At 53.2% G+C, this 25,285-nt stretch overlaps 1 protein-coding gene across 4 annotated transcripts in view; it reads right to left on the bottom strand.

Moving 5' to 3' along the window:
• Positions 1-1,857: 1,857 nt before the first annotated feature.
• Positions 1,858-25,285, bottom strand: part of DGKD (diacylglycerol kinase delta) — a 109,708-nt gene continuing 86,280 nt past the window's right edge. For 3 of the 4 annotated variants that reach the window (XM_058533242.1, XM_058533244.1, XM_058533246.1), the window contains 14 exons: positions 25,095-25,223; positions 23,729-23,825; positions 20,791-20,901; positions 18,803-18,899; positions 18,454-18,561; positions 17,365-17,478; positions 15,949-16,083; positions 15,484-15,635; positions 13,700-13,811; positions 13,525-13,617; positions 12,485-12,604; positions 5,142-5,259; positions 3,907-4,037; positions 1,858-3,085 (listed from right to left, as the gene is read on the bottom strand). In XM_058533242.1, the coding sequence (XP_058389225.1) occupies positions 2,996-3,085; positions 3,907-4,037; positions 5,142-5,259; positions 12,485-12,604; positions 13,525-13,617; positions 13,700-13,811; positions 15,484-15,635; positions 15,949-16,083; positions 17,365-17,478; positions 18,454-18,561; positions 18,803-18,899; positions 20,791-20,901; positions 23,729-23,825; positions 25,095-25,223 (1,607 nt within the window). In that variant the 3' untranslated portion in view covers positions 1,858-2,995. The remainder of the gene's footprint in view (positions 3,086-3,906; positions 4,038-5,141; positions 5,260-12,484; positions 12,605-13,524; positions 13,618-13,699; positions 13,812-15,483; positions 15,636-15,948; positions 16,084-17,364; positions 17,479-18,453; positions 18,562-18,802; positions 18,900-20,790; positions 20,902-23,728; positions 23,826-25,094; positions 25,224-25,285) is intronic. The other variant, XM_058533243.1, reaches the window with a different exon arrangement.

The following is a 25,285-nucleotide window of genomic DNA, read 5'->3' as shown; positions in this document are numbered from 1 at the left end:
CATCAGCATCGTGATGGTCGGCATGGCCGTATTCCCTTTGCCTTGACTGGTTTAGTCATGAGTGTGTGACACAATTCTAGATGAGACATTGGGGAGGTCAGCGGAAGCCAGGGCTATGAAAAGTTTCCTTTTATCTTGAAAAGAGAAGAGACAACTACCTGCTCACACATGTCTTACCCTGGACATGGTCCTATTTGGATGTGATGCCTGGAATGGTGGCAGCCACCTTGTAACCATGTGGCCTGATCCTGGATGGCCACATGGGAGGAGGATGTACACCAGGACAAAACTGGGACTCTGTTAAGCAAGGAAGGAGGGACAAAGAGCTGCTGTGGTGGCAACCAACGTCCAGAGCCCAGGCAGCCCTTTTGTACCCTGGCCAGCCTGATTTTCAATTCCATGACCCCAGTCCCCAGCCCTCACCCCAGGAAACTGGAGGATGACAAAGTGACCATGAGCTTGGAGAGGCAGCTCCCTTGGGATAAAGATACTGTGACTAAACAGCCAGAGAGGTAGGAGAGCTTCCGGTTTGCAGTTTTATATAAAAGACGCAGGAGAGTTGGAATATTTGCTAAAATGACCACCTTCAGTGGGGAGGCTGGGCTGAGGCTGCACGTGATCAAGTCTGAGAGCCTCGGCTCTGCCCAGGGCCCTCCCTGCTGAGTTGTTAATCCAGCAGACCCTAGAACCCACACCCTAACAAACACAATGGCATTCCATTTTGCTTTTCAGCCCCCACCAATTCAACTTATTTTTAGAGCAGCTGAAAAAAACAATTCTCAATCCAGTTTGGAAAGATTGTGGCAACCGATATTTTATGTCTAAGCACAAGGAAAGATGACAAGAAACCTAACAATGCAAGGTCAAAAACAGGCTTGTTTTATTATACACAGAACGACGTATTTACAACCCGGTGTGGCTATGTACAGAGCAGTACAGGAGGCGTGTGCTTCCACGGTGGGCGCTGTATAAATTAGGATCATAAATAGGAGGAAAGCCCCACCCGAGGGCACAAAACCTTTTCTCCAAGACTCTTCCTTCCTCCCTCTGCACTGACAGGACCAAGACCCCAGGGACCCGGAGGGACAGCCGGCCAGCCACCAGCAGGGGTCCTGGGGGCGGGCAGAGGCGCAGCCCCAGGTGCAGCAACAGACACACACTGACGAGGGGCCGGCCCCTCCCACAGCTTCACACAACATCACGTACATTCCTTTCACTTCTGACTCACTAGGATGAGAAAAATAGTTTTTACGTAAACAGTGTGGCTTTACTCACTGACAACAGGCATTTAAACACCACGCGTGACCCCAACCTAAGGCTCTCCCAAGGGGAGGGCACGGAGGGCGGGGGGGGGCTCACTGCTCTCCTGTGCACCCTCCTCACCAGAGTCCTAGCCTGTCCAGATCCTGCCCTGAGGACCTCCGAAGCCCAGGGCACCCCCCACAAGGCCAGAGCAGACCCGTCCGGGTCCCGTGGGCACGGGTCCATGACCTCCTCTGTCAGCCTGTTCTACTTTGAAATCGAGTGACGGCTGGTGGCAGGACTCGCTCTCCACCTTCCTCCATCTAATCCAGCTGTTGTGACTGCAGAGAGAATGACGGGGCAAGGAGGGGGACCCACAACTGCCCCAGTCACCTGCAGGGGAGCGGCTGAGAGCATGTGCAGATCACAGGACTCTCACCCCAAACCCCAACACTGCCCCTCCACACGCGGAGACGAGCAGGCCGTGGACCACCAGTGGGACACCGCCAATCCAGAGGCAGGCCCGGCGGGCGCTGGAAGGGGCACTGGCAGCGGGGTCTGCAGAGCCAGGGGCGGGTAAATGCTGCTCGGCCGCCAGTTCCCCACACTGCCCGCCCCCTCGGACGATGCGGTGAAGCAAAGTGCGGGGTGTGGGCAGCGGCGCCAGCCCACTGACCTCACTAACCCCCAGGCCTCCCTTCGGGGTGGGGGGCCCTGGCTGCGGCCCCCACATGCAGAGTGGGTTGAGGAGCCCCCTTTCTAGGATAGGGGGAGCCCCGTGGGGTGCGGCCGTCTTCGGAAGGGGGAGGAAGGGGCAGTCAGAGGCAGTGAGGCCAGGGTGCCGCCTGGGGACCGTCCCCCTGGCTCAGCCTTCTCTCAACACCTCCAGGGACATGGGGCCTGGTGGCACGAGAAGCGACCACAGGGTCAGAGACCCTGGACAGCCCACCCCGGGCTGCTGCCTGGGAAGCAGAGGATGGAAAGCGGTTCCCCAGAGCCTGGGAAGCTTCCGGAACTAACGCGCACACACATCCCGTCCACTCTTGGCCCCAGGCAGGACCCCAGGGGCTATGGACCACCTCCCCACTCCTGCAGCTCAGGGGGAAGTGGCGCGAACCACAAGGGACCAGAGGCAGACAGGGAGGGGACTCATGGGTCCAAGCACGGAACTACCCGATGACTTGACTTAAAGAGGAGGGGTTTTTTCTTTCTCTTCATGTCAAACTAAAACGAACAGGCCTGGAAATGCATCTGTGTCGCTTCAGACCAAGAAAGGCAGGACCTTTGTTAAAGACCCTATTAATCAACAGAGGACAACAGCAGTGGGCGGCCTCGCGGCGCTGCTCAAGAACCACAGAGTGGCTGGCAGGCACGGAACTTTCCAGAGTGGGACGCTGCAGCTGGGCCAGTGTTAGAACGCTCAGGAGATGGTGCCACCCGACGCGCCACTGAAGGGCACACGGAGAGGAGCCCACAGGACAACTGTGTGCCGCCCAGACAGGTCCTTTCTGCCGGTCACGTGGTGCCCGGGGCCAGGCCCGGCCCGAGACGGGTCAGCGAGAGCCGAGGGGTGGTGGCACGGTTTGCCCCTCGCGACGCCGGGTGGAAAAGGTGTGGTTTCACAGGTAGCTATGTTGGTATCTGGGAGGCTTCCTGTCGCCAGCAAAGGGAGTAGCACCATGACAGGGGACTCGCGCTGCGCCCCAGCCTCAGTCGCGGGAGGAGCCGAGGACACAGGCCGCGAGGGCCAAGGCTAGGCCTCGGTGGCAGGGGTGCTGCGGCTCAGCTCCTTGATGCCACACAGGATCCTCTTCATGTGGCCCACCTTGGTCACGCCGAGGTCCTGCAACAAGAGGACAGCCACTCTGACACCACAGCAGGCCACCTGGCAGGCCCCCACTTGAGTCTGAACACAAAGGAGGGTGAAAATGATGAAGACGTTGACACGATGGGAAGGGCAGAGAGAACAATGGCACAGACGCCCGCCACCACCACACACACCCACGCCAACACTGATGACATCAAGGGACACGGGACAACACAAACACAGGCCTGGCAGCAGTGGATGACGTGACCCGAGGAAGCCACTGTCCAGGATGCCCGCGGTGGCCTTCCACCCACTCAGGACGTGGCCCTGAGCTAGCCCCACCGCGAGCTGGCCGAGCGCCCCCGCTCCCCGGCCTCCCCGAGGGACGCAGTGCGGCGCCGGCCCAGGCAGCGGCGCGGAGACGGGTGTGACCCTGGAGGAGCCGCAGCGCCCGCAGCCGCCTGGGCTTCTGGACCCGGATGGACTGTGTCAACCGCAGAGGGAGCCCCAGGGCTGGGCTCCTGCAGCCAGACAGTGTTGTCACACACAGCCGCTCAGCTGACCCAAGAGCGCAGGGCTGTGGCCCCAACAAGGTTTCAGGGTTTCAATGTTGAAAGAGTTCAGCGTCCAATCAGGCCCAGAAGAGCAAGCTCTCCCCCTACGTCTGCCCTGGCTCTGCCTGCCGGAGGCGGGGGGTCTCTCGGCCACCACCACACGTCACCCTGCGTCCTGCACAAAGGCCTGAGAACCGTGGAGAGAATCCTGGTGCCGGGACACGACCAAGGCAGAGGAGGGGACGGAGAAGGGAGCTGCAGGGACGCCCTGGTGCAGGTCCCCAGGACACACTGTGGAAGTACCTTGAGGTCCCTCCGCTCCAGGTGCAGGAGCTCGGAGCCCCGGATGTCGTGCCGTGTGAAGATGTCCTTATACTCAGAGAGACTGAGGTGCTCCAGCCAGGCAGCAACCTCCTCTGTCCCCCAGAGGTGAACTGTCAGAGACGGAAAAGCACGAGTGCAGTGAGTGCCCAGAGCCCCACACAAGGCAGGCGGCAGCCAGCACCTGAGATGCCCGAGGAGCCAGCAGGAGACACCCAGCAACAGGCACCCAAGACACCCCAGCAGCCAGTGCCCAAGACGCCCCAGCAGCAGGCACCCACCCCCCAGCCACAGGCGCCACCCCGAGGGGTGCAGAGAGAGGCAGGGGAGCCGCCCTCTCGAGGGGCGTGAGCTGCAGGAGGAGCCCGTGTCTGTTCCTGCCAGGTCGGCCATCAGCCTCTGGACATCTCCCCTGTGTCCCAGGAGGGACCAGACACCACCAAACACGAGGGAAACGTCCATCTGACTGGGCTGCTGAAGCCAGCTTTCCCTCTGCCTTCTAGAGGGTTCATTTCACTTCTGGACACGGCAGGAAGGGAGACATGCAGAGATTTCATGTAGTCAGAGCCACCATCATTAAAAGAAACCCAATTTCTGGACAAAGATGTGAAGAAGAAAAATCAAAGGGAGCTATCCATACTGGTGGCAAACGCCACCCCCAAATCGAGGCCTGGGGCCGCCCAGCATCCGAGCACGCTAGGGACAGCTGTGCTCAGGGCCGACACTTAGGATGGAGATTTGAAGCCCTGATTTATTGACCCAAAGGAGAAATGTCCTTAAGTGCCATTTCCCATTGATTTCAGCACCCACAATCACGGTAGCCCAGTTCCCAGTGTGGGGGGGGCCTTGATCAGAGGATCGATTATCAGGGACCAGCAGCCCCTCAGAGGAAGCGGGCCCAGCGTGTGAGCTCTGTGTCTGTCCTGTCACCTCTGCTGTCCTCCTCCCCACCTCACACCCCCAATCTAGGGCAGGCAGGCGGCTCGGGGGCCGGTCACCTGGAGTCTGCACAGAGTGAGCTGAGGGCAGGGAGTGACAGGGGTCAGTGCCCAACGCAGGGCAGGAAAGCAAGGTGCAGCTCTGTGGCCACAGATAGACGGCTCGGGGCAGGCCGGACTGGGCCGTGGTGACCAGGGCCGTGGCCCAGGACCACGGGGGAGAAAGCAGGGCTGGGGGGCCCCACAGCGGGCAGCCGGAAGAACAGAGGAGGGCGGTACCCGGGGCTCCCAGGCTGCTGCGAGCCTCTCTGTTCTTGTTGTTTTTCTCCTTCTTAAACTTGGTCACGAGGCGGAACTTCCCGCTGCGGCTGCGCTTGGACAGATCCAGCATCACATTCTGCGGGAGAGAAACACCGAGGGTCAGACCTCCACTCACCGAGGCCTCAGTCCCATCTCTGTCAGAGGCGGGAAAGACGCTTGGTTCCCAGACTCATTGATTCTCGCGTTTTCCCTTGATTTTTAGTCTTGTGTTTATTGTGGATTTTAATGCCTTTAAAAGAGGTTTCATAGTGATCACAGTGTCTATTTTCACATTCTGTTTTTCCATTTTATAACATGCATGTCTCGTGTGATTCAGCAGCTTCATGAACGTTATCTAAACATCAGTGCCGTTACACTGATTACTAAGAGTCATTTAGCGGGTCTTGTGTCGCGCTGCAGGCTTCAGCTCTCAAGATTCTGCATATCTTTCTAAATGCAGCTTTGCCTGCACTCTCTCCTTGGATCTACTCCCCGAGGCAGACTCTCGGAGGGAGGGGAACAAGAGTGACACGGGGACGCGGTCCCTGCTCAGTGGCCACCTCCGCACCGAGCAGCCCAGGGGACGGCTGAGCTAACACTGCCCTTCCCGCCTGGTCTGTGGACCTTCTTTCCTGCAACACAAATACACATGCCCGTGTTTATATCCTGTGTCTGTGATTACCCACTGAATTCACAAAGAGCACAGTTCCGTATTTTTCAGGGGTGCCAATTTCCTCCTGCCTGTGCTGGCCTGGATTCTGCCCCAGGGCCCCACCTACCTGCGTCCCCACACTGACCCGCAAGGTTAGACCACAGCCTTATGAGATGCTTTCTCATCTCAGGGACATTTGGTCCCAGTGAAAAAAACTCCACAGGGATTTTTGAGTGTGTGTGTGTGTGTGAGGAAGACTAGCCCTGAGCTAACATCTGCCAATCCTCCTCTTTTTTTGCTGAGGAAGGCTGGCCCTGGGCTAACATCTGTGCCCAGCTTCCTCCACTTTATATGGGATGCCGCCACACCATGGCTTGACAAGTGGTGCATCAGTGCGCGCCCAGGATCGGAACCAGCGAACCCCGGGCCGCCACAGTCGAGCGCGTGCACTTAACCGCTTGCGCCAGCAGGCCGGCCCCGATTTTTTTTCTCTGAGGAAGATTCACCCTGAGCTAACATCTGTGGCCAATCTTCCTCTGTTTTGTATGTGGGTTGCCGCCACAGCATGACTGCCAACAAGTGGTGTAAGTCCATGCCCAGGAACCGAATCCGGGCTGCCGAAGCAGAGCACGTGGAACTTAACCACTAGGCCAAGGGGCTAGCCCCACCCATTGGGAATTTCACTGGTATTGCACCAATCCTAGAGTTTGGAAGTAACGAGCCTCTTCACATGGGGAACATGCTCAGCGGCGCTGCTCCCATCTTCCCCATGCCCCTGTATGGTCCTCATGGACTTCTTACCACAGGCATTGTGTGTTAAGTTTTCTACTATGGAACAGGCTTCTTACAGTGCCATTTTCCAACCAATGACTGTGGATACCTCTTTTCACAAATTTCCTACACTTGGCAAAACTACCAATTCTAACAGCTGCTCCATGAAAGACTTTTAGCTCCCAGGTGACCATTGCAGCCACAGGCTCCTCTGTCCCAAGAGGAACCAGACACAGGCGGGGGCGACCGCAGTGCACATCCTCTAACAGAACCCTGACTTTATAATTCCCTTTTTTTAATGCATACACGAGTATTAAATTTATGTCTAACTTTTAATGGATATTTTCATCCCTTCATAAGATGGGGCGACTTGTAGCATGAGGCTGACTATCGACATGTTAACTTATTTTGTCTCCTCTGCCTTTTGAAAGCAAATTTCAGACAGCAAATTACTCCACCCATAAATACTTCAAATACGCAACTCTAAAAGACAAGCACACTCTCTTTTTAAAACACAATCATAGCTCCGTTACCACACTTGCCTCCACCACCAAGAATTCATTAGACCTAATGAATTCATTTGTATCAAGTCTCCCTCACTGTTTCAAGGGGTCTTCTCACGGTTGGTTTGCGTGAGTCAGGACCCTCACGAGGTCCACAAGTGACACTCATCTGCTGTGGCTCTCGGCCCTCCCTTGTCCTTCACCCGTAGAGAACCAGCTGTCTGTCCTGGACACACTCCTGTCCTGGCTGGCTGAGTGCTCGCTGCTCCCTCCCCGCGCGGAGCCGCTGAGATGGCCACGGGCGCTTTCAGCCAGCTTCCTGCTCTCAGGCGTGAAGGCGCCCCAGTGGCGCTGTCCTCTCAGTGGATCAGCGCCCCTCCCTGATGTGCCCCATCCCTCGCTGACACGCCTAAATCCAGTGTCTCCCCGGGGATGCAAAATGGCCTATTAACCCTTCTGCACTTTCCAGCTGGAATTCTTTTCTAAAGAATATCTTTCGCCAACTATTTGATTTAAAGGAATTATTTTTACGGATCTACTGATAATACTGAATTTGGGAATCAGATGTGCTAGCTTTAAAAAATCAACTGTTTGAAAGCTCTGGAGATTTGTTTTATAACAATGTGAATACACTTAATGCTACTTGAACTGTATGTTTAAAATCGACAAAGATGGTAAATGTAATGTTTTTTACCACAATTTGAAAAATGAACTGGGACGATGTCCACTAGCTCTGATACTGTTTCTTATATCTGGAAATCACATATGCCTTGACATTCTTCCTTTGGAGGTAATATTTAGATTATTTTTTCAAGTTGTTCTGCGGCTGTTCTTCTTAAAACGTCTTCAGACATCAATGTGCGTAATTTAAATTTTTCCTAAAAAATCAACAGTTTCATCAAGATTTTAAAATTTATTTGCACTTCTTTGAATATAACTTGATTTATTTTCTTTCTTTCCTTTTTTTTTGTGAGGAAGATCAGCCCTGAGCTAACATCCATGCCAATCCTCCTCTTTTTGCTGAGGAAGACTGGCCCTGAGCTAACATCCGTGTCCATCTTCCTCCACCTTATGTGGGACGCGGCCTCAGCATGGCCTGACAAGCCGTGCATCAGTGTGCGCCCGGGATCCGAACCCGGGCCGCCAGCAGCGGAGCGCGTGCACTTAACCGCTACGCCGTGGGGCCAGCCCCTTGATTTATTTTCTTCTCTTACTGTTACATTTCTTTTATCACTTCATTTTGTTCATTTTTTTCCTTGATTATATTTGTCAGAGGGTAGCTGAATTTATTTTACTTTACTTTCAAAGAACCAGTTCACGATTTATCACTTTTTTTCTTACTTTCAAATGAACAATTTTCCTATTTTTATGCTAGCAGAAACGGGCACCATCCCCTCCAAGGTTCTTTTTCCCTCTGCACTTCACCCTCCGTCTCTTCCCCTGCCTGGGTGAGGCTGAGCGGGATCCCCAGAGGGTGGGAGCGCAGAGCTGGAAGGCAGCCTGTAGAGGAGGCCGGAGAAATCAGGAGGCCTGGGAGGCCCAGGAGCGAGTGTGGTTCTCCCTTCACTCCCAGGACAGCCGGCTGTGGTTTCCAGCCTTGGCTTCCATCAGATGAAGGTCTGCTATCACACTGCCCCAGCCCCTCCCTGCTCTGCCTGCACTGGCTGCAGAGGGTTTCTGGTTTTGCAACTAAACCTGCCCTTGGGTGCCATCTGCACTATTTCCCACCTACTGCTGTAAGAACTAACACCCACACTGTCTCCCCAGCCCACACTAGGAACCCCAGAACCCAGGGCCACTCTGCACACGGCCTAGAGGATGCGTTAGGTCAGATATCCAGGAGGATTTGCGGTGGTTTGTGTTTGTTTCCATGGTGGCTATACAGCATTTGGTGATATTTGTTTTGAAAACATTTTTAGGCTTAAAGCATTGAAGCCACAATCCCCGTGACACAGGCTCTAGTAGTAAGACCCGCGAGTCCCAAACAAACCACCTGCAACCAGGCACCAGGCTGCGAGCCCCCACTGCAGCTGCTGCTGCTGCCCATGAACTGAAGGAAATCGCCGCCCTCTGTCTCCAGTGGGAATCTGCATGGAGAAAGAGCTAGACCACAGGCAGGACAGGGTAGGGCAGGGCAGGGCAGGGCATGGGAGCAAGGGCCACAGCTGACGGCCGGCACAATCTCTGCTTTGAGTTAGTCTCTGAGGCTTCCTTGTGGCCTAGAACTGTGCTGCTCTAACTACCCCTGGAAAACAACCAGCTTTAAAGATTTCCAGTCCATGGCAGACTGGTACTTGAATGAAATATGATAAAATACATTACTAGAAAAATGAAATCAAAAAGGACATATAAAATACCTCAATTTTTTATCATTTTCAACAGAAATAAAATTTCCTCTGTCAATTGCTTAAAAGTTCCTAAACTCTTCCTCTCAATTTCTATAATGATAACAGTTTTCCACTGTCAGTAGTGCTGGTCTAGAATATGATCAGATTTTGAAAATGTCCAATGGCAACAGAAAAGAAAGCATACTCCCTCTTTACAGAGCATAAAATCCTCTCTATAGAGAAACATGATACATGCTTCTATACATACATATTCTTTCAATTTTCTTTTGTTCAGATGCTGTGATACAATTTATTATTATTAATCATGGGCTGATACTGATGGCTCACATTGCAATTTGGTTTCTGTCACTTTCTCTGATTTCATGAGGTTTTTGCTTTACATATTTCATGCATGTAAATTAACATTAAAATTTTGGGGGTGATTCACTAAAAGAATAAACAGAGAGTATCTATTTCCAAACTAGAAGAGAAGACAAACAGAATTATGTGGGAGGAAGGAGAGACTCATCAATCAAAAAGGAGAAATTAAAAGAAACAGAAAAAGTGGGACAAATGGAAAACATAAAATATGATAAAAATATATCTAAATATAATCAGTAGTCACAACAAATGTAAACAGACTGAGCTCTCCAATTAAAACACAGAGTACCAGACTGGATAAAAACCCCCAAATTTAGCAACATGCTATTTATAAGAGAGAGACTCCAAATAAAGCTTAAAAGTAAAGCTTAAAAGTATGAAAAAGAATATACCAAAACAAGTAGACTTGAAGATAAAAAGCATTACTAAAAATCTTTACATAATGATAAAACCTATATGCACCCAATAACATAGCCTCAAAATGCATAAAGCAAAAATGCACAAAACCACGAAGATAAATTGAGACATCCACATTCATGATCAGAGAGTTCAATAGTCATAGACAGATCAAGAAAAAAAAAAAAAAAAAAAAAACCAGTAAGGACTTAATGATGTAAATAACACAACTGCATATGAGGTACATTTCTAAAAACTAACCACCTACTGGGCCATATAGTAAGTCTCAACAAATTTCAAAGGACTCCTAACATATAAACCACCACCTCTGAACATAGTGAAATTAAGTTAAAAATCAGTAACAAAAATATAATTAGAAAAAAATCTCATACTTTGGAAAATAAGAAAGATACTTTTAAATAACCCATTTAGATGCTATATACTTAGCAGATGGTTTTAAGACTATTATAATCATCATAAGCTTATGACTATGTGTAATAATAATATATTTTACAATATAAAGTGATCCTCTTTTTTATCATTTATTGCCTTAGGTATGCAATTCTATTTTTATATTAATATTGTTATTTTGAATTTTTTTATTGTTTCCCTTGAAATTATTTTATTTTTAATCTTTCTGATTCATAAGTTATTGGAGGTATGGGAAAGAAAACTGAGCATTTGTGATCAGCATATGGTTACATTCCTTTCTTAACACAATCTGAGAATAAATCTGCTTTTTAAGAGGGGAAGCTGTATCATGTTCTATTTTCTTATTTTTATGCTGTTAACTGCATCTTGACTGGCTTCTTATTTTCTTTTACACTATAGATTATATTTTTTGTCTTTTGTAGTGATTTGCAAAGACATAAATCTTTTCAATCCTACGAAAAACTACCTTTACGTTTTTAAAAACATTGCTGACTATACATTTCTCTAATTATCAGTCAAGAACTTTCTAATCTTCTTCCACCTTTACAAGGAGGAATTTTTTTTTTTTAATAATTTTATTTTATTTTTTTTTTCCCCAAAGCCCCAGTAGATAGTTGTATGTCATAGCTGCACATCCTTCTAGTTGCTGTATGTGGGACACGGCCTCAGCATGGATGGAGAAGCGGTGCATCGGTGTGCACCCGGGATCCGAACCCGGGCCGCCCGTAGCAGAGCCCACGCACTTAACCGCTAAGCCACAGGGCCGGCCCTGTACAAGGAGGAATTTAACGTGCTTTCATTGCTCTATCCGTGTCCTCCTCCTGGCCTACCCACCGCACTGCCCACCTCACAGGCTCTGATAATTTAATCTGGAATTAGAGGACTACGTTATTGTTATACCCATTGAATATTTTATATATTATTATTTTAGTAACTTTCTTTTAATGAAATTTTTATCACGTTTATAATTAACTATTTAACCACTTTTGATGAGCTTGGCCTGTCTTTTTAAACCAAAGTGTCCTCCTTCTTAAATTGCTGAATTTTGTTGCTCAGCTGGAAGGCCTCTGAGCCAGTCTTCCATGCAGGGTTTGCTTTTGTCAACAAATGCCTGTGTTCAGAGAGAGCACGAGGGCTGCTCTGCCCTCCTCCGCACCCTGCCCACTGCTGCCCACAGGTTCTCACACAGGGAGCTGGTGGCGGGGCGCCCAGTGTCTGTGTCTAGCAGATATTCACCTTGTGAGACTGTGCTTCTGTTCCAGCCCTGAGAGGAAGGTGGTCTGGGCTTTGCTTTGTCCAGATGCTGCCCATGAAAACCGACATCCAGCCAGCACCTTTCCTGGGCCCTCCTGCCTGCTCTACGCCCCCAGGCACAATATGCCCAACCTCCTGTCTGTCTCAGCTACAGGATCTGTGGCAAGCTGGGGCCTCTAAGTGCGTGTAAAGGAAGTGTGACTGTGAGTGGGACACACCAACTCTGACCCCATTGACTACAAACTTCCAAGAAGCTGCCATTTTTCTGACCGATGTGTCCCCACACTGGGGGAAAGCAGTGGGCTGGGCTCAGCCTTCCTCCTACCCACTTCCTGGCCAGCCCCACAGCTCTGCTTCCAAGGGCAACATGTGCCCCCATCATCAAGGGTTGTTCTCAACACCAACTCCTGGCTCCTTCCTACCTGCCACAGTCTGTCTCTGTGCCTTGAAGGCGTTTTAGTAGAGAAGTCTCGAGAAGCCGTTTCAGGAGCCGCAAGACTGACACCATCTTAACCCCAAGGCTGCATGGAGCACACTGACTGCAGGCACTGCAGGAAGACCCACTGCGTGCAGGGCGCCCACGCTGAAGCCCTGGGACCCACATACCTCTTCATCACTGGGCTCCATGGGCTGGCACAGCCAGGGGGTGTCCGCCAGCTTCCGGAGCTGCTGGTCCATCTCGGCGAGAGCAGCCCCAAGCCGCTCCTTCTGAGGGGGATCTAACTGCTGCTCCAGCAGGGAGGAAAGAGAGACACAGCTGGTGACCAGCAGGGAGGAGCTGGGGCCACGGCTGAGCCCCCGTGCAGGCATGAGCTCTGCCCTGGGGCTGAGCTCCTCTCAGAGAGTTCTTAGAAAAACTTCCAAGGAAACTGAGTCACAGAAGACCAGCTAAGGGGCCAAACACAGAACTTCCCCTTGTAAGTAGTGTCAAGTGAGAGAATTAAACTCTCCTTTCATAAATAATGGAGTAAACCAAGCTTGCCTGAAAACCACGCTAGCAGGGCTGACACTCCACCTGCCTCAGTTTACCTGGGGACCCCTCTGTAGAAACAGGGATGGGACCAGTCTGCCCGCACCAGAGTGCGGACATGCTGAGGCGGCAAAGGCGGCGGCTGTAACATCTCAGGACAGCACGATATTTTGGAAGGAGACCAGAGGATACGGAAACTAGACCTTTGGGGTGGTTCTCCAGCCATGTGACCTTCAGCAAGTCCCTTCACCTCCTTGGCCTTCCACGTCCTCACTTTTTAAATCAAGGTTGGCAAGACCGTCTCTTGGGTGTCTCCCCGATGTAGCTTCTGCAATTCAGTAAAACCCCAGGGCTGGCTGAGAAAGGAGGGGCGACAAGCTCTGTGGGCCTGAAGAAGGGCCGTGTGCCTGGCCACGGGCGGACGGTTCCACCCCTGTGGGTTTCTAAGGTGGAAGCCTGTCTACGACAACAAAGGCCTTCCTGCCGCAGGAATCAGACACGCTAGAGATGACGTGGTTGAGATGTGGCCAGAAGAGTTTGGGAACCAACCACGTGGTCAGCTCAGACGGCCTCTGAGGCCCCTTCCGACACTGAGTCTAGAATTCTGGACTGAGACGTGCTGCCCTCCACGCGACCACGGGCATGCACGCCCGCGAGGGCCTGGCCCTCGGCTCACCAGGGCCATCTTCCCGGCCAGCAGCAGCTCCGTCTCGCTGCGCAGAGCTTTCATGTTACTGACCATCTCCAGGACGAAGCTGCAGTTCAGCCCCTGGGAGGAACAGAACAGACACCATGCAGCAGGCCCAAGGGCGACGGGGGTCCAGAGGAGAAGAGCTGAAAAGCGTAGGTACCTCCGTGGTTCTGGGCTTGCCGTACACTCGGTCCATGGACTTGGAGCAGGCGTTGACGGCGTGGGCGAGCTCCTGCTCCACGGCTCGATGGGACAGGGCGATCTCCCGGATGCTAGAGAGAGACACGGCATCGTCAGACCACACAAAGGGGCCTGCACCGTCCCCTCACGTGAACACAAGCCCATGGACCGTGGCTCGGCCACGATGACCTTGCTGACCATTTCCTGACCAGCAGCAAACAGAGGAGGTCTTACGTGGGAAATGTGATGTGAAAATCCCAGTTTTTCCAAGTCGACCAGGGAGGGAAAGGCCCAAAATGAGGCTTACGCCTTGTAAGACGGCAAGCTGGTAAGCGGCACAGTTTGCGGGCTGCCGCGTGGAGACCCGACCCTTCCTGGAAGGGGACTGTGCCTGCCCTGCTCTGCAAGCGGGGACGACAAGACCCTCCTCTGAAGGGGACAATCCTGGTTTAACAAACAGCTCAGACCCCGGGACACGGCCCCAGGCAGCAGCCCCTTGCCCGAGGGACCCACACAAATGCAGCTGGTGACAGGGCTGGGCACTGCGAGAGCACCAGGGGGCAGAGGGAGAGCACGAGGCAGGCCAGTGGGGTGGGCTGGACTGGGGAGCAACTTGTCCTGAGCCTGGGCCATGAAATGGGGAGCTGCTGACAGACTGTAGTCCCCCTTCCCAGCAGACCACGGGGCTGCCACAGGCTTTGAGGGGACAAGAGTGAAGACAGGAGGCAGCTAGAAGCCTGTTGCACAGCAAGGAACTGGATAAATACTTAAGAAATAAAGTCAAGCCTTGTTACCGACTGGGTCACGGGGGAAGAACTGGTTGGAGGCCTGGGGGGAGGAGGGGGGCAGAGGTGATGCCAACCACCTTAGACAGAGCACGGCGCACGGGACATGCTCACAGAAGGATGTGGAGCCAGAACGGCCACACTGAACCAGAAATGCCTCTGGGGCACCCAGAGAGCTCCCAACCTACTGGCCGAGAGCCTGATGCCTGGGGAGAGGGTGTGAGAAGGACCGCCCGGAAGGGCATGCAGAGCCCCGAAGCGGCCGGACAGCAGTGCTCCGGTGAGGGCAGACGAGGAGAAAGCCAGGAAGAAGCACAGAGGGATGGTCACGGAGCACCAGGCCCGCGCGCGGCCTCGGGGGGGAGCATTGAGGCAGGAAGGTGGAGTACAGATGAAAGAGAACCAGACAGCGGCTAAAGAGGTCACCAGATGTGGCAACTGAGAGGGCACAGGTCAGCAGGCTGACGCGACCCTGCCAGAGTGAGGCATGACGGCAGGGGACACACCAGGCAGGTGGGGACAATGGACAGTGGCAGAGCGGGGACCACCGTGCTGGAAGGTCCACAGTGGCTCCAGGAGCCGCTTCTCGAAGGCTAAGAGAAGAAAACGCCTTTGGCTGTTGTCTTTCTTTTTTTTTTTACATGACCATAAAGTTTATTTTTTAATAACAAACCTGCTCTCTGGGATAAAGTAAAGGGGACTGTTCTTCCTAGGAATCCAGGATAGGTTTTAAAATCTGTGAGCTGGCTCTGAAAATACCTGTGGGCTTTAAGCTTCCATCCACATGAATTCCAAGCAATCTCTGAAAGACCGTTAGTGGAAACAGACCACAGCCAAGGGTGAGCAGAAACCCCGCCCAGCCTCGTGAAGGGAGCAGACCAGCAAATGAGATCAGAGGAGGGACTCAACGCCTGTGTCCCACTGGGGGCCAGATGCTCAAGGGGAGAAGGCTGACCATGGCGAGAAGGCAAGAGCCCACCTGTGGATGAGCTCTCCCGCCGCCTGTCCAAACTGGTCCATCTGGGTGGCCTCCTCCTCAGACAGGATCTCCGGGTGCAGAGAGAAAGACGGAGGGCGAGGCAGTTCGCACTTCTGCTTGTCTTCCCAGGACTTCAGGGTGTTCTCAAACGCCTAGGGCACAGCAACCCAGCATTACACTGTCGATCGCTCCCTCAAGAGGGGGCCAGGTATCCATCAAGAACAAACACTACCGGGACGCTGCAGGGTAGCGTCTAGGATAGGAGAGGCAGGGTTCTCTTTTACACTGGGGGAGGAGGAATGGTCCCAGAAATTATGGCCCTGTTCGCTTAATCTTCCATCTAAAAAAATAAATTCCTAGAACAAAACATTAAAAACTCTGGCTCTTCTTCTGGAAGGTGCACAGTGCGCCCGCAGGTGAGCCTGGGGCCCTTCTGTCCGGGCCCCCGCAGGCAGCCCTCCTTACCCTGTCTCTGGTGAGTGTCTGTGCCCGGTTCTTGTGGATGATCCGAATGTATCCCGGTGGCTGGATCCAGGCCTCTCCGTCCACCTGCACAGGTACGCCCTCATCCCCCAGGATGGAAATCTTCACCGTGCGACACTGAGCAAACATTACAGCCGTTACTCGCGCACCGAGCTGAACCAAGGGGTCTTTCTGTCCTACACACCCCTGCACACACCAGCAGACCTCTTGGGGGACACACCCACAGCTGACCCGCCCTGTGGTCAGAGCATCCCTGTCTGGACACAGCTCATGGAACCCAACGGTCTGACCCATCCTGCCCACTGTCCCCTCACCCAGCACTGCATCTGTGATCACGGTGAGAACTCAGTGGTCAGACACAAGCGCCAGGCCCGGGGTGGGGAATCGTGATGACCAAGAGCCAAGGGTCCCTGGGCATGTACAAATACTCTCAGAACAGAGCAAATGCCCAACGAGTGGTTAATAACGCACTGTTCCTGGGGCCGGCCAGTGGCGCAAGCTGTTAAGTGCCCGCACTCCGCTGCGGCGGCCTGGGGTTTGCAGGCCTGGATCCAGAGCATGCACCGACGCACTGCTTGGCAAGCCATGCTGTGGCGGCGTCCCATATAAAGTGGAGGAAGATGGGCACAGATGTTAGCCCGGGGCCAGTCTTCCTCAGCAAAGGAAAAAAAAAAAAAAAAAAGAGGAGGACTGGCAGATGTTAGCACAGGGCTGATCTCCTCACAAAAAAAAATAAATAACGCACTGTTCCTCTTCATGATAAAAATACTGCCAAAGAGTTAAAACTGTGAAATTCAAGCAGCCTACTGTGGGACAGACTGGCACAGGAAGGACTGGACCATCACAGCCTGGGGCTCAGGTCACCTGGGCCTGTCAGCCCCCAGAGTCCTTGTGCATAAGAACACCGCCCTCCTCAACCCCAGAGACAGACCCTTCCCACCCCACCACCAGAAATATGGAGGAACCTGCACCCAGTGTCCCCTCCCCAGCTGTGCCTTGGAGCAGCCAGGCAAGACCACACTCACTCCCCGGGTCACACATGCTCAGACTCTGTCCCTAAACTCAGGCTGCCGCTGCTGAAGGCTGCAGGCACAGGGGCCAGTTCAGGCCAGGCCTGTCTCGCCTCATCCCACCACAGCAGGAGGGGCAGGACACAGGTGGGACCCCAGAAAAAGCCAGGGCAGGGAGCTCAGGCGGGGTACAAATCAGCCCCAATTTTGAAAGTGTTTTTTAACTGCCTAATACAGCAGGTGAGAAGGGGCTCGGGACCAGGAGGCAGGGTTATGGGCGGTCCTGGAAAAGCGCCCGTTCTCTTGGGCTCTATGCACCAGGAGTTCATCTAGCGAGGAGGGCGCAGCTCTCCCAGGCCCCTCCCCACTCCAGGAGCACGGCCAGTACCTGGGCAATCCGGTGATGCTGCAGCTTGATGACCCGCGACACAGCCATCTGCATACTGCCAAACACCGCGACCACCTCCAGAATCTTATCATCGAACGACGGGGCTGCAAAAGTCTGAAGGGCCGGTGTTAAGGCTAACCTCTGCTCCCACCTTCCCTGGACACGGCCCCCACATGCAGGGCTCTCAGTCTCGGGGGCTGCTGCAGTGGTTAGAGCCAGACAGGCCCACCACAAGGAGGTGGTGCGTCCTAACTGAAGCAACAGCTAGGGGGTGAATCTGTTACTGAGAGGGCTTCTGCCCCTTACTAGCCGTGTGTGTGGGCTTGGGCAAGTTACTTAATTTCCCCCTTCCTCAGTTTCCCCATCTGTAAAATGGGGATAAAGTGGCATGTTCTTCAAGGGGTTGTTACAAGGACTGCATTAACACATGCATAGTGCCAGACTAGCCACCAGCACGTGTTAACTGTGCAATGTGTTAACTATTTTCATTAGCTCTTATGTACGGAGGAAGCCATGCCCCTAGTTAAAACCCATCAACGCCTCCCACAGTTCTTAGACTCAATTCCAAACTTCTTCCCCAGCCTACACAGCCCCACGAGAGTTCTAACTTTTCTGCACTCCACCCGCTGCACACTGCCGTTGGAGAACTTCCTCCACGCACTGTGCCCTGTCTTGTCACTAAGTCTTCACATACACTGTTCCCTCTGCCTGCAACAGCCTCCCCGTCCCTCCCCTCCCTCCACCTGCCCTGGCCAACCCCAAGTCATCCTTCAGGTCTCAGAGTAGACATCCCTTCCTCCTAAAAGCCATCCCAGACCGATCCAAGTCAGGGTTGGGCCCGGCTTCTGCATCACACCTGTGCCTGTGACCACATCTGCTCGGCCACCCTTCTGGTGAGCGGGGGGGCCCTATGCCTTGTTCTCCACTGTACCCCCACTGCCAGCACAAGGGAGCTGTTCTGTCCACCCCTCCACATCATGACAGAGCACCCCGAGAGTCGGGGCCTGAAGTGGCTGACACTCCTTGAAGGGGCCGCCTCTCTGGTTCCCCCCCCATTGAGCCCACACTCCCCCAGCACCCCGTACGTACATCATCTTCCTTGGTGCCCCCCCAGAAGTTGGTCCCTCCAGCGTAGCTGGGGATGTTGAGGACAGCGATTCCCTGGAGACTGGGCAGTGGGATGGGTCGCCCATCACACTGAGCAGGAGAAACGCAGGAAGAGGAAAGAAAAGAGAAGCACGGCGTCAAGATGCACGGCCTTTTTCACCAGCAATCCGCCCCCGGGGCCCAGGAGGCCACAGTCGCAGCTGGGCTCCCACCGAGGGGCCAACAGGGCGGGGGGGGGGGGGGGGGGATGTCTGCCCTCCGTCAGGAGAAGACGAACAGGAGACCACACAGGCCCAACCGCCCGCAGCTGCGGGAGGCCCCTCCTGCTCACCTCCAGCAGCACCTTTTGCTCCAGGTTCTTGTAGGTTCTGTGCAGCAGCTCTTTGGTTCCAAGGACTCCGTACCACATCATGTTCTTGGTTCGACTCCTAGAGATGGAAAGCACAGAACTGACAGGGGTCGTGGCTTTCTTCACACAGTTAACCAGTCACTGCTCAAAGCGTAGGAACAGCGTCTGACCACAAGCCGGCCAGACTCAACAATGCCCTACAGCAGCGCCGCCTTAAGGAAGGCCGTGATCTTGTTACACATCTATGTAAGATACGTGTAAAGAGATACAGTTATTGACAGGAAATTCTGCTAAAAGGTAACATTTCCCAAGAAAGTAAGCATACCCTGAAAGGTAAAAAAGTTAAGACATTACAGAACTTGACAAAAATGTATATTGTGATTTTTTTCTGACTATAAAAATTAGGCTTTCCGCAGAAAATTTGGAAAGCACAGAAAAGCACAAAGGAGAAAATAATCTTCATATTTCCCAGATCTGCACGTACCGATGGCGAACGCATGAGCCCCCTGCCTCAGCCTTCTCTAGGTACTAGATCTACGGGGAGATGACTGGCTCCCTTCACTCCACCTGCACAGCAGGCACCTCCCTCCTAAAACTCACCCAGTGGACCCCTTAGCCTGGACGCAGCTTGTCCCCACTCCTGAGCTCCAGAAGTTCTTGGCAGCGGCCTCTCTGCCAATGTCCCCAATGACCTCGTCAGGAAAGATACGTGGAAATGGCACTTTTCTAAGCAGACCTTCTCAAAGCTCTCACTGTGAACCCAGGGACGGGTATGCCAGGCTCCCAGGGTTCTAAAAATGTACCACACGTGGCCCTGCTCCTCGCCTACTTTACTCTGCTAAGTTATGTGCATTTTAACGCCTTTTTCAGTTATTTTTCAGACTAATGGGGGTGTCTTGAAACAATTCGGGTTCACCAGCACGTGCTGTGCAGCAGGGATGCCCCTGGGGACCACTGAGCTGTTTTCCTCCATTCAAGAGCCCCAGGGCTCAAAGGTTTTTTGAGTCCTTAAGCCTGGTTTTGTTTTCCTAGAAATTTCCAACCACACATTTGGGCAACTCCTCGGGTGTGAGTGTGACTCTCTCCCATCCAGCTGCCCCAGCGGCTCCCCTCCAAGTGACAATGGCACCAGTCGGGGACGCAGACCAGATGGGGCAAACGGGCAGGTCTGCAGGCTCTCCAGCAAGGGCCCGCCTGACTTCTGCACCCACGGCCGTCCTCTGCCCCAACTCCACTCTAGTTTCTCCCTCTCTAGTTCTCCCAGGATGCCACACCTGAACGGTGTCTTCCTCCAGGGGATCAGGGTGAGGTGGGGTGGGAGACATTAACTTCCACTTCCCGTGTTTCCACGGAGGAGAGGGAATTTCTACTTCAGCCTGGGAGGAAACCTTCCCACTTCTCTCCATCCTCTCCCCAGGCCAGAATAGCAAGTAGGTGGTAATTTAGGAGAAGAAACTGAACATCCCCGGCAAAACCCCTTGGGACCTCTCAGGTGGCCGTCTTGCTACAGAGGGGTGAGTTCTCATGGGCCCTGTTGGCTGGTGTGGTGACGAACACACAGATTGCTGACCAACGATGCTGGCACTCACGTATCTGGCACAATAACTTCATAGCATACCTTACGTTACCTGCCCTTTACAGCATCATCACAGACTTACAACTTTTGTGAGAGACTCAGCCGTTCTGATTGACTATAGTCACTGGTTTTCTGTGTTGAATTTGCCCCGACCTGGCCAACCCTAGGGCTGGAACCCTCCTCCAGGCTGGCCTCTTGGACTTCCACCTGCTCCCACCCACACCTTATGAAAGCACCTCCCTGTCTGACAACAAGGCGATCAGGTTCCATGTTCGTCTTCTGCCTCAGCACTCTGCACATCCTCCAACGCGCTGACTCCAGAAATTGCCTTACTCCCCGGAAGGAAAAACAAGGAAGATGGGAAAAACGGAGGGCGCACAAGGCCGTCACCCACCTACACTTCTCCGGGTGCTCGTCTCGCTTGTTGTTGAAGTCCAGGGAGATCTTGGCATCCAGGCCGATGCCAAAGTAATTGTTCATGACACACTTCTCCGTGTAGTACTCTCTGCAGAGGGGGGTCAGACTGATTAAAACAACTCTGCTCAGCAGTTTTACTTCACAGCCTCTCAACCTCTAAGCATTTCTTCCTGAGGACAAAACTCACAGCTTTTTTTTTTAGGTAACAGCTTTACTGAGATATAATTCACATACCTTATAATTTACCCATTTAAAATGTGCAAGTCAGTGATTTTTATTGTATTCACAGTCATGTAACCATCACTACAATTTTAGAACATCTCATCACCCCAAAAAGAAAGCCCACACGCTTTAACGATCAACACCCCCCTTTCCAGCCCCCAGCAACCACTAATCTACTCCATGTCTCTGCCGGTCTGCCTCCTCTAGCCATCGCATGTAAAGGGAATCACAATATGTGGCCCTTTGTGTCTGACTCCTTTCACTGAGCACGATGTTTTCAAGGTCATCCGTGTTCAGTACTTCATCCCTTTTAATGGCCAAATAACAGTCCACTGTGTGGATACACCACATTTTGTTTGTCCATTCGCCAGCTGATGGACATCTGGGTTGTTTCACTTTGGGGCACTACTTGTTAACATCGGTACACACGCTTAGCATGGACATGTTTCATTTCTTCTGGGGATCTGCGCAGGAGGGGAACTGCTGGGCCACATGGAAACCCTAGGTTTTGAGGAACCGCCAGACTGTTTTCCAAAATGCTACACCGTCTTACATTCCCACCAGCAACGTCACACCTGATGATAACGCTGGTGCACGCGCACACACACGCTTGAACTCTGGATCTCCGAACGTTCCCCAAACATGCCTAGACCCAACCAAAGCAGTCCCCAAATCTCAGGAGGTCCATCCCTGCCCTGGGACAACAGCACTCCCTTCCTGGTCCACCACAAATGAGAAGACACATTTCACTCCGGCTTCTCAGCCCTAAGCCCGTCCAGCGGGCAGCCCGGCCTCCGCAGCTCCCCCGGCTGCTGGTAAAGCTCCCGCCCGGCCCCGCCCTCCTGCTACAGGAGCCGGAACCCCATTACCACAGCCACAGGGGTCACACCCAGGTGCCACAGACTCCGGTGTCCCTCCAGGACAGGTGGGTGAAGGGAGGAGGCCCGGATCCCCACCCAGAGGAAGCAGCAAGAAGGAAAGTACATTCCTGACGTTCCTGGTGGAAGCACCCCCACAGACTCCACAGGGTGGGTGGGCGCAGAATACTGCTGGGGCCAGACTCTGCTACGTTTTAGGATAACAGGCTTTTGCAGTCTTCTCTGAGAACGTGCAGTTGCCACGTGCACATGTGTTTATGACACATCTAGTCCGAGTGCTAACAGCTGAGGGGGAGCAAAGCTCTGGGACAGAGCTGTGTTCTGAGCTGGAGACCACGTGTTGACCAGCATTTATAGCTCCTGGGAAGAGAGAGGGATCCAGCCCAGAAGACTGGCTCAGGGACAGGGAAGGGGGTGGAGAGACCGGGCTCGGGGCCTTGGGAGGAGGGGCAGCAGCTACCTGGGAAGCGGGAGATGGCCAGGCTCCCAGAGGCCATCGCAGGCAAAGGTGGAGTGACCACAAGTCCTGGGTCCCCGCGGGACAACCCTGTCACACCGCTGGGTGGAAGGAGGAGCAAAGCTTTGTCCCTCCAGGTGAGGGAGGAGTCTCAGCCTGTCTGAAGAGAGACCAACAACTCAGCTGCCCAACATGGAGCTTCAGTGACCTCAGGTGAAGGAAACGACGAAATATCTAGTTCCGGAGGCCCTGTGGGCGATGCTCACGGAGGCTACGGCTCTGGCCTCACTGAGGAAAACAGCATCAGAAAGGGTCAGGACCAGAGCCTCAGTCAGACCCGGAGTCGGCGGGCACAGGAGGGGCCTGGCGTGAGGAGCAGACAGGCAGGAGGCAGGCGAGGCAGAGCCGAGGACGCTGAGGAGTCCAGCCCAGCCAGCACCTGGCACCAGGCATCTGAACCAAGGCCGCTCTGGCAAACTGGCACAGCAGAGGCTGCCACTCTGCACACTACCAGCTCTGCGTTCCCAAAACCCAGGGTTTCTGTAAACCGCACGGTTCTCGCTGTTACTCTCCCCCACCACACCAGACAAGGTTGCGCAAGTCCGGCAACTTGTAACAACTGCCACTCGCCGACAGCTGCCCAGAACTTGCTATCAGACAGCAGGAAGAAAAATTTAGATTTTCAATGTACCATTTGTATCCTCAATGGCCTCTATATACACATGAACAGACTCCACCAACCTGCTGTATACAAGTCCTCACTGCCTTGAAAACTGGGCAGAGGATACAGCACGAGGAGCACAGAACAGCATCGGAACTTTCTTCCCTACAAGTCTAAACCCAGGACGGTCTCTCTCTGCGGATCACAAGGGGAGCTTCCAGCCCCGGAATCTGAGTCCGCATCACTAACTAGGGAGAACAGAACAGCAGAAGAGCAAGAGCGGAGAAGGAAGGCTGTCAGGAAAAGGTGCCAACAGGCGCCCAACCAAGGATACTGGAGAGTAACAATCTGGAGGTGACAGCAAAGAACAAGTGCAAAGGTAGTTCCCAAAAGGAGTTTCTGAACCTGTGGAAAACCCCAGAACGGTAGGTATGCTGAGAAGCCACTGGCGCATGGCCACTGAGGGAAGTCAGGAACGAGCCAGGACAGGCTCCGGCCTGTCGCAGGAAGTTTCCAACCACACCCCTTAGCTGAGGCTTCACAATTTCTAGGTTTTCCTGATCAGCTACCACCACTGGAAAGGGGTCCCCCGGTCGGCTGTTCACAAATTTCTCTAGTTAATTCCAATCCGTTGTCTACGCTCCTGAATTCTCCTAACAACATGACCACTTGGTTCACCCCATTCACCCGTACTCACAGGTTTTCTGGTTCGGAGTTAAAGGGATCAGCATTAATCAATAAGCGACTGATGACAGAGCCTCCCGGCAAGGAACCAGACATCCCAGCCCGCACGTCTGCGAGGGAGACAACAGGAAAGACGGCACCAGTTAGGAGCCATGTGTTCAGGGACGCACGCGTCCTCGGGCTGACGGACGTGTGTTCTTCAGGACATCATTACAACTAAAAGTTTCTAAAATAACGTATGAATAGGTCCAAATTTTGACGATACATGGTTTCAGGTCAAAAATCACCCTCATCAACCCATACTTATGGAACAAAAATAAATACTCTGGGTGGTAAAAACCAACACCTGTCAGACGTAAAAAACGGCTTATAAAGACAGTTCTCATTAAACGGAAGAAACTCCACCAAAATCATCTCTTAGCACAACTAATCTTAGAGTCCAGTTGTACAGCTTTACAAGGCGAAATTCACGAGAAACAGTTAAACACCAAGGAACACTCCAGGCGACCAGAACCCTCCAGGAACCTGCACCAATCTAAAAAATGTGAAATCATAAACATGAAGGCAGAGATGGAGCCCTGCTTCTGAATGTTCTAATCCACCCCTTCCAGTGAAATCGGTCACTGATGAACCAAATAATTCTCATCAGCCTCATTTCCCAAGGGCTTCTGGAATTTTCTTTCTATTCAGTTGAGATTGACTAGAAATTGCCAAGTCACTTACAGGAGCAGAGGGTGTGGCGCGTGCTCTACCTGGGCAGGAGGCCTCAGGACTCTACCTGAGCTGGTTAAGGGAGTCTTATTGGCAATTTCAACCCTTGTACCATCCCTTCCGTTTGCAGAGACAAAGTACTGTCACGATTTCCCGAGGGAAGAAGCAACAGGAGCCGCCTCGACTTGACCCTGGGCAAAATGAAAGCCAAGAAGGGAGGGAGGACTGGGCCGACCCTCCTGGCAGCTGGTTGTGCTCCTCCTGCCATCAGCTAGAAGGAATGGACGGTCCCACGGACCCCCCGCCCCCTCCTTCCATGTGGGGTAACTCCTACTTCTCCTCCAGCACCGAGCTCGAGTATCACCTCCTTCAGGACGTCTTCCTGGGCCCCCTGGCAGTGATTTGGGTGCTATCTGCCCTTTGTAGTAAATAACAGCACTTTCCACACCATGACGTAATTTTGAAATTCTGTCCCTCTCTCCTATGGACCCATAAACTCTTGGAGGACAGGGACCCCGTCTCACTGATTCCCACAGACCCAGTGCCAAAGCGACAGGCCCAGACCTCACACGTCCACAGGTTAGCGCCCCACCTGCGCCCCTCCTCCAGACACGGGGTGCCACTGAGTGGCTGCTGCTGACTCTGGCCCGCCTCGGGGGGACACTTACGTGGGAACAGGATCTTTGTGTTCAGCGCTGGCAGGCCGTCCCGGTTTCCTGACTGCGGAGGGAGAGAGGCAGAACTACCCAGTGACAAACTTCCTTTGCTTATCAACTTTTCACACGGGGATTTGGACACTATAAAAACAGAAAAGAAAGCTGTAAGACTGTCCAAAATAGAACATGACTGAACCACTGGG

The sequence above is a fragment of the Diceros bicornis genome, chromosome 37, assembly GCF_020826845.1.
Source record: "Diceros bicornis minor isolate mBicDic1 chromosome 37, mDicBic1.mat.cur, whole genome shotgun sequence".
Lineage (NCBI taxonomy): Eukaryota > Metazoa > Chordata > Mammalia > Perissodactyla > Rhinocerotidae > Diceros > Diceros bicornis.
This window is presented reverse-complemented; position numbering and strand designations above follow the sequence as displayed.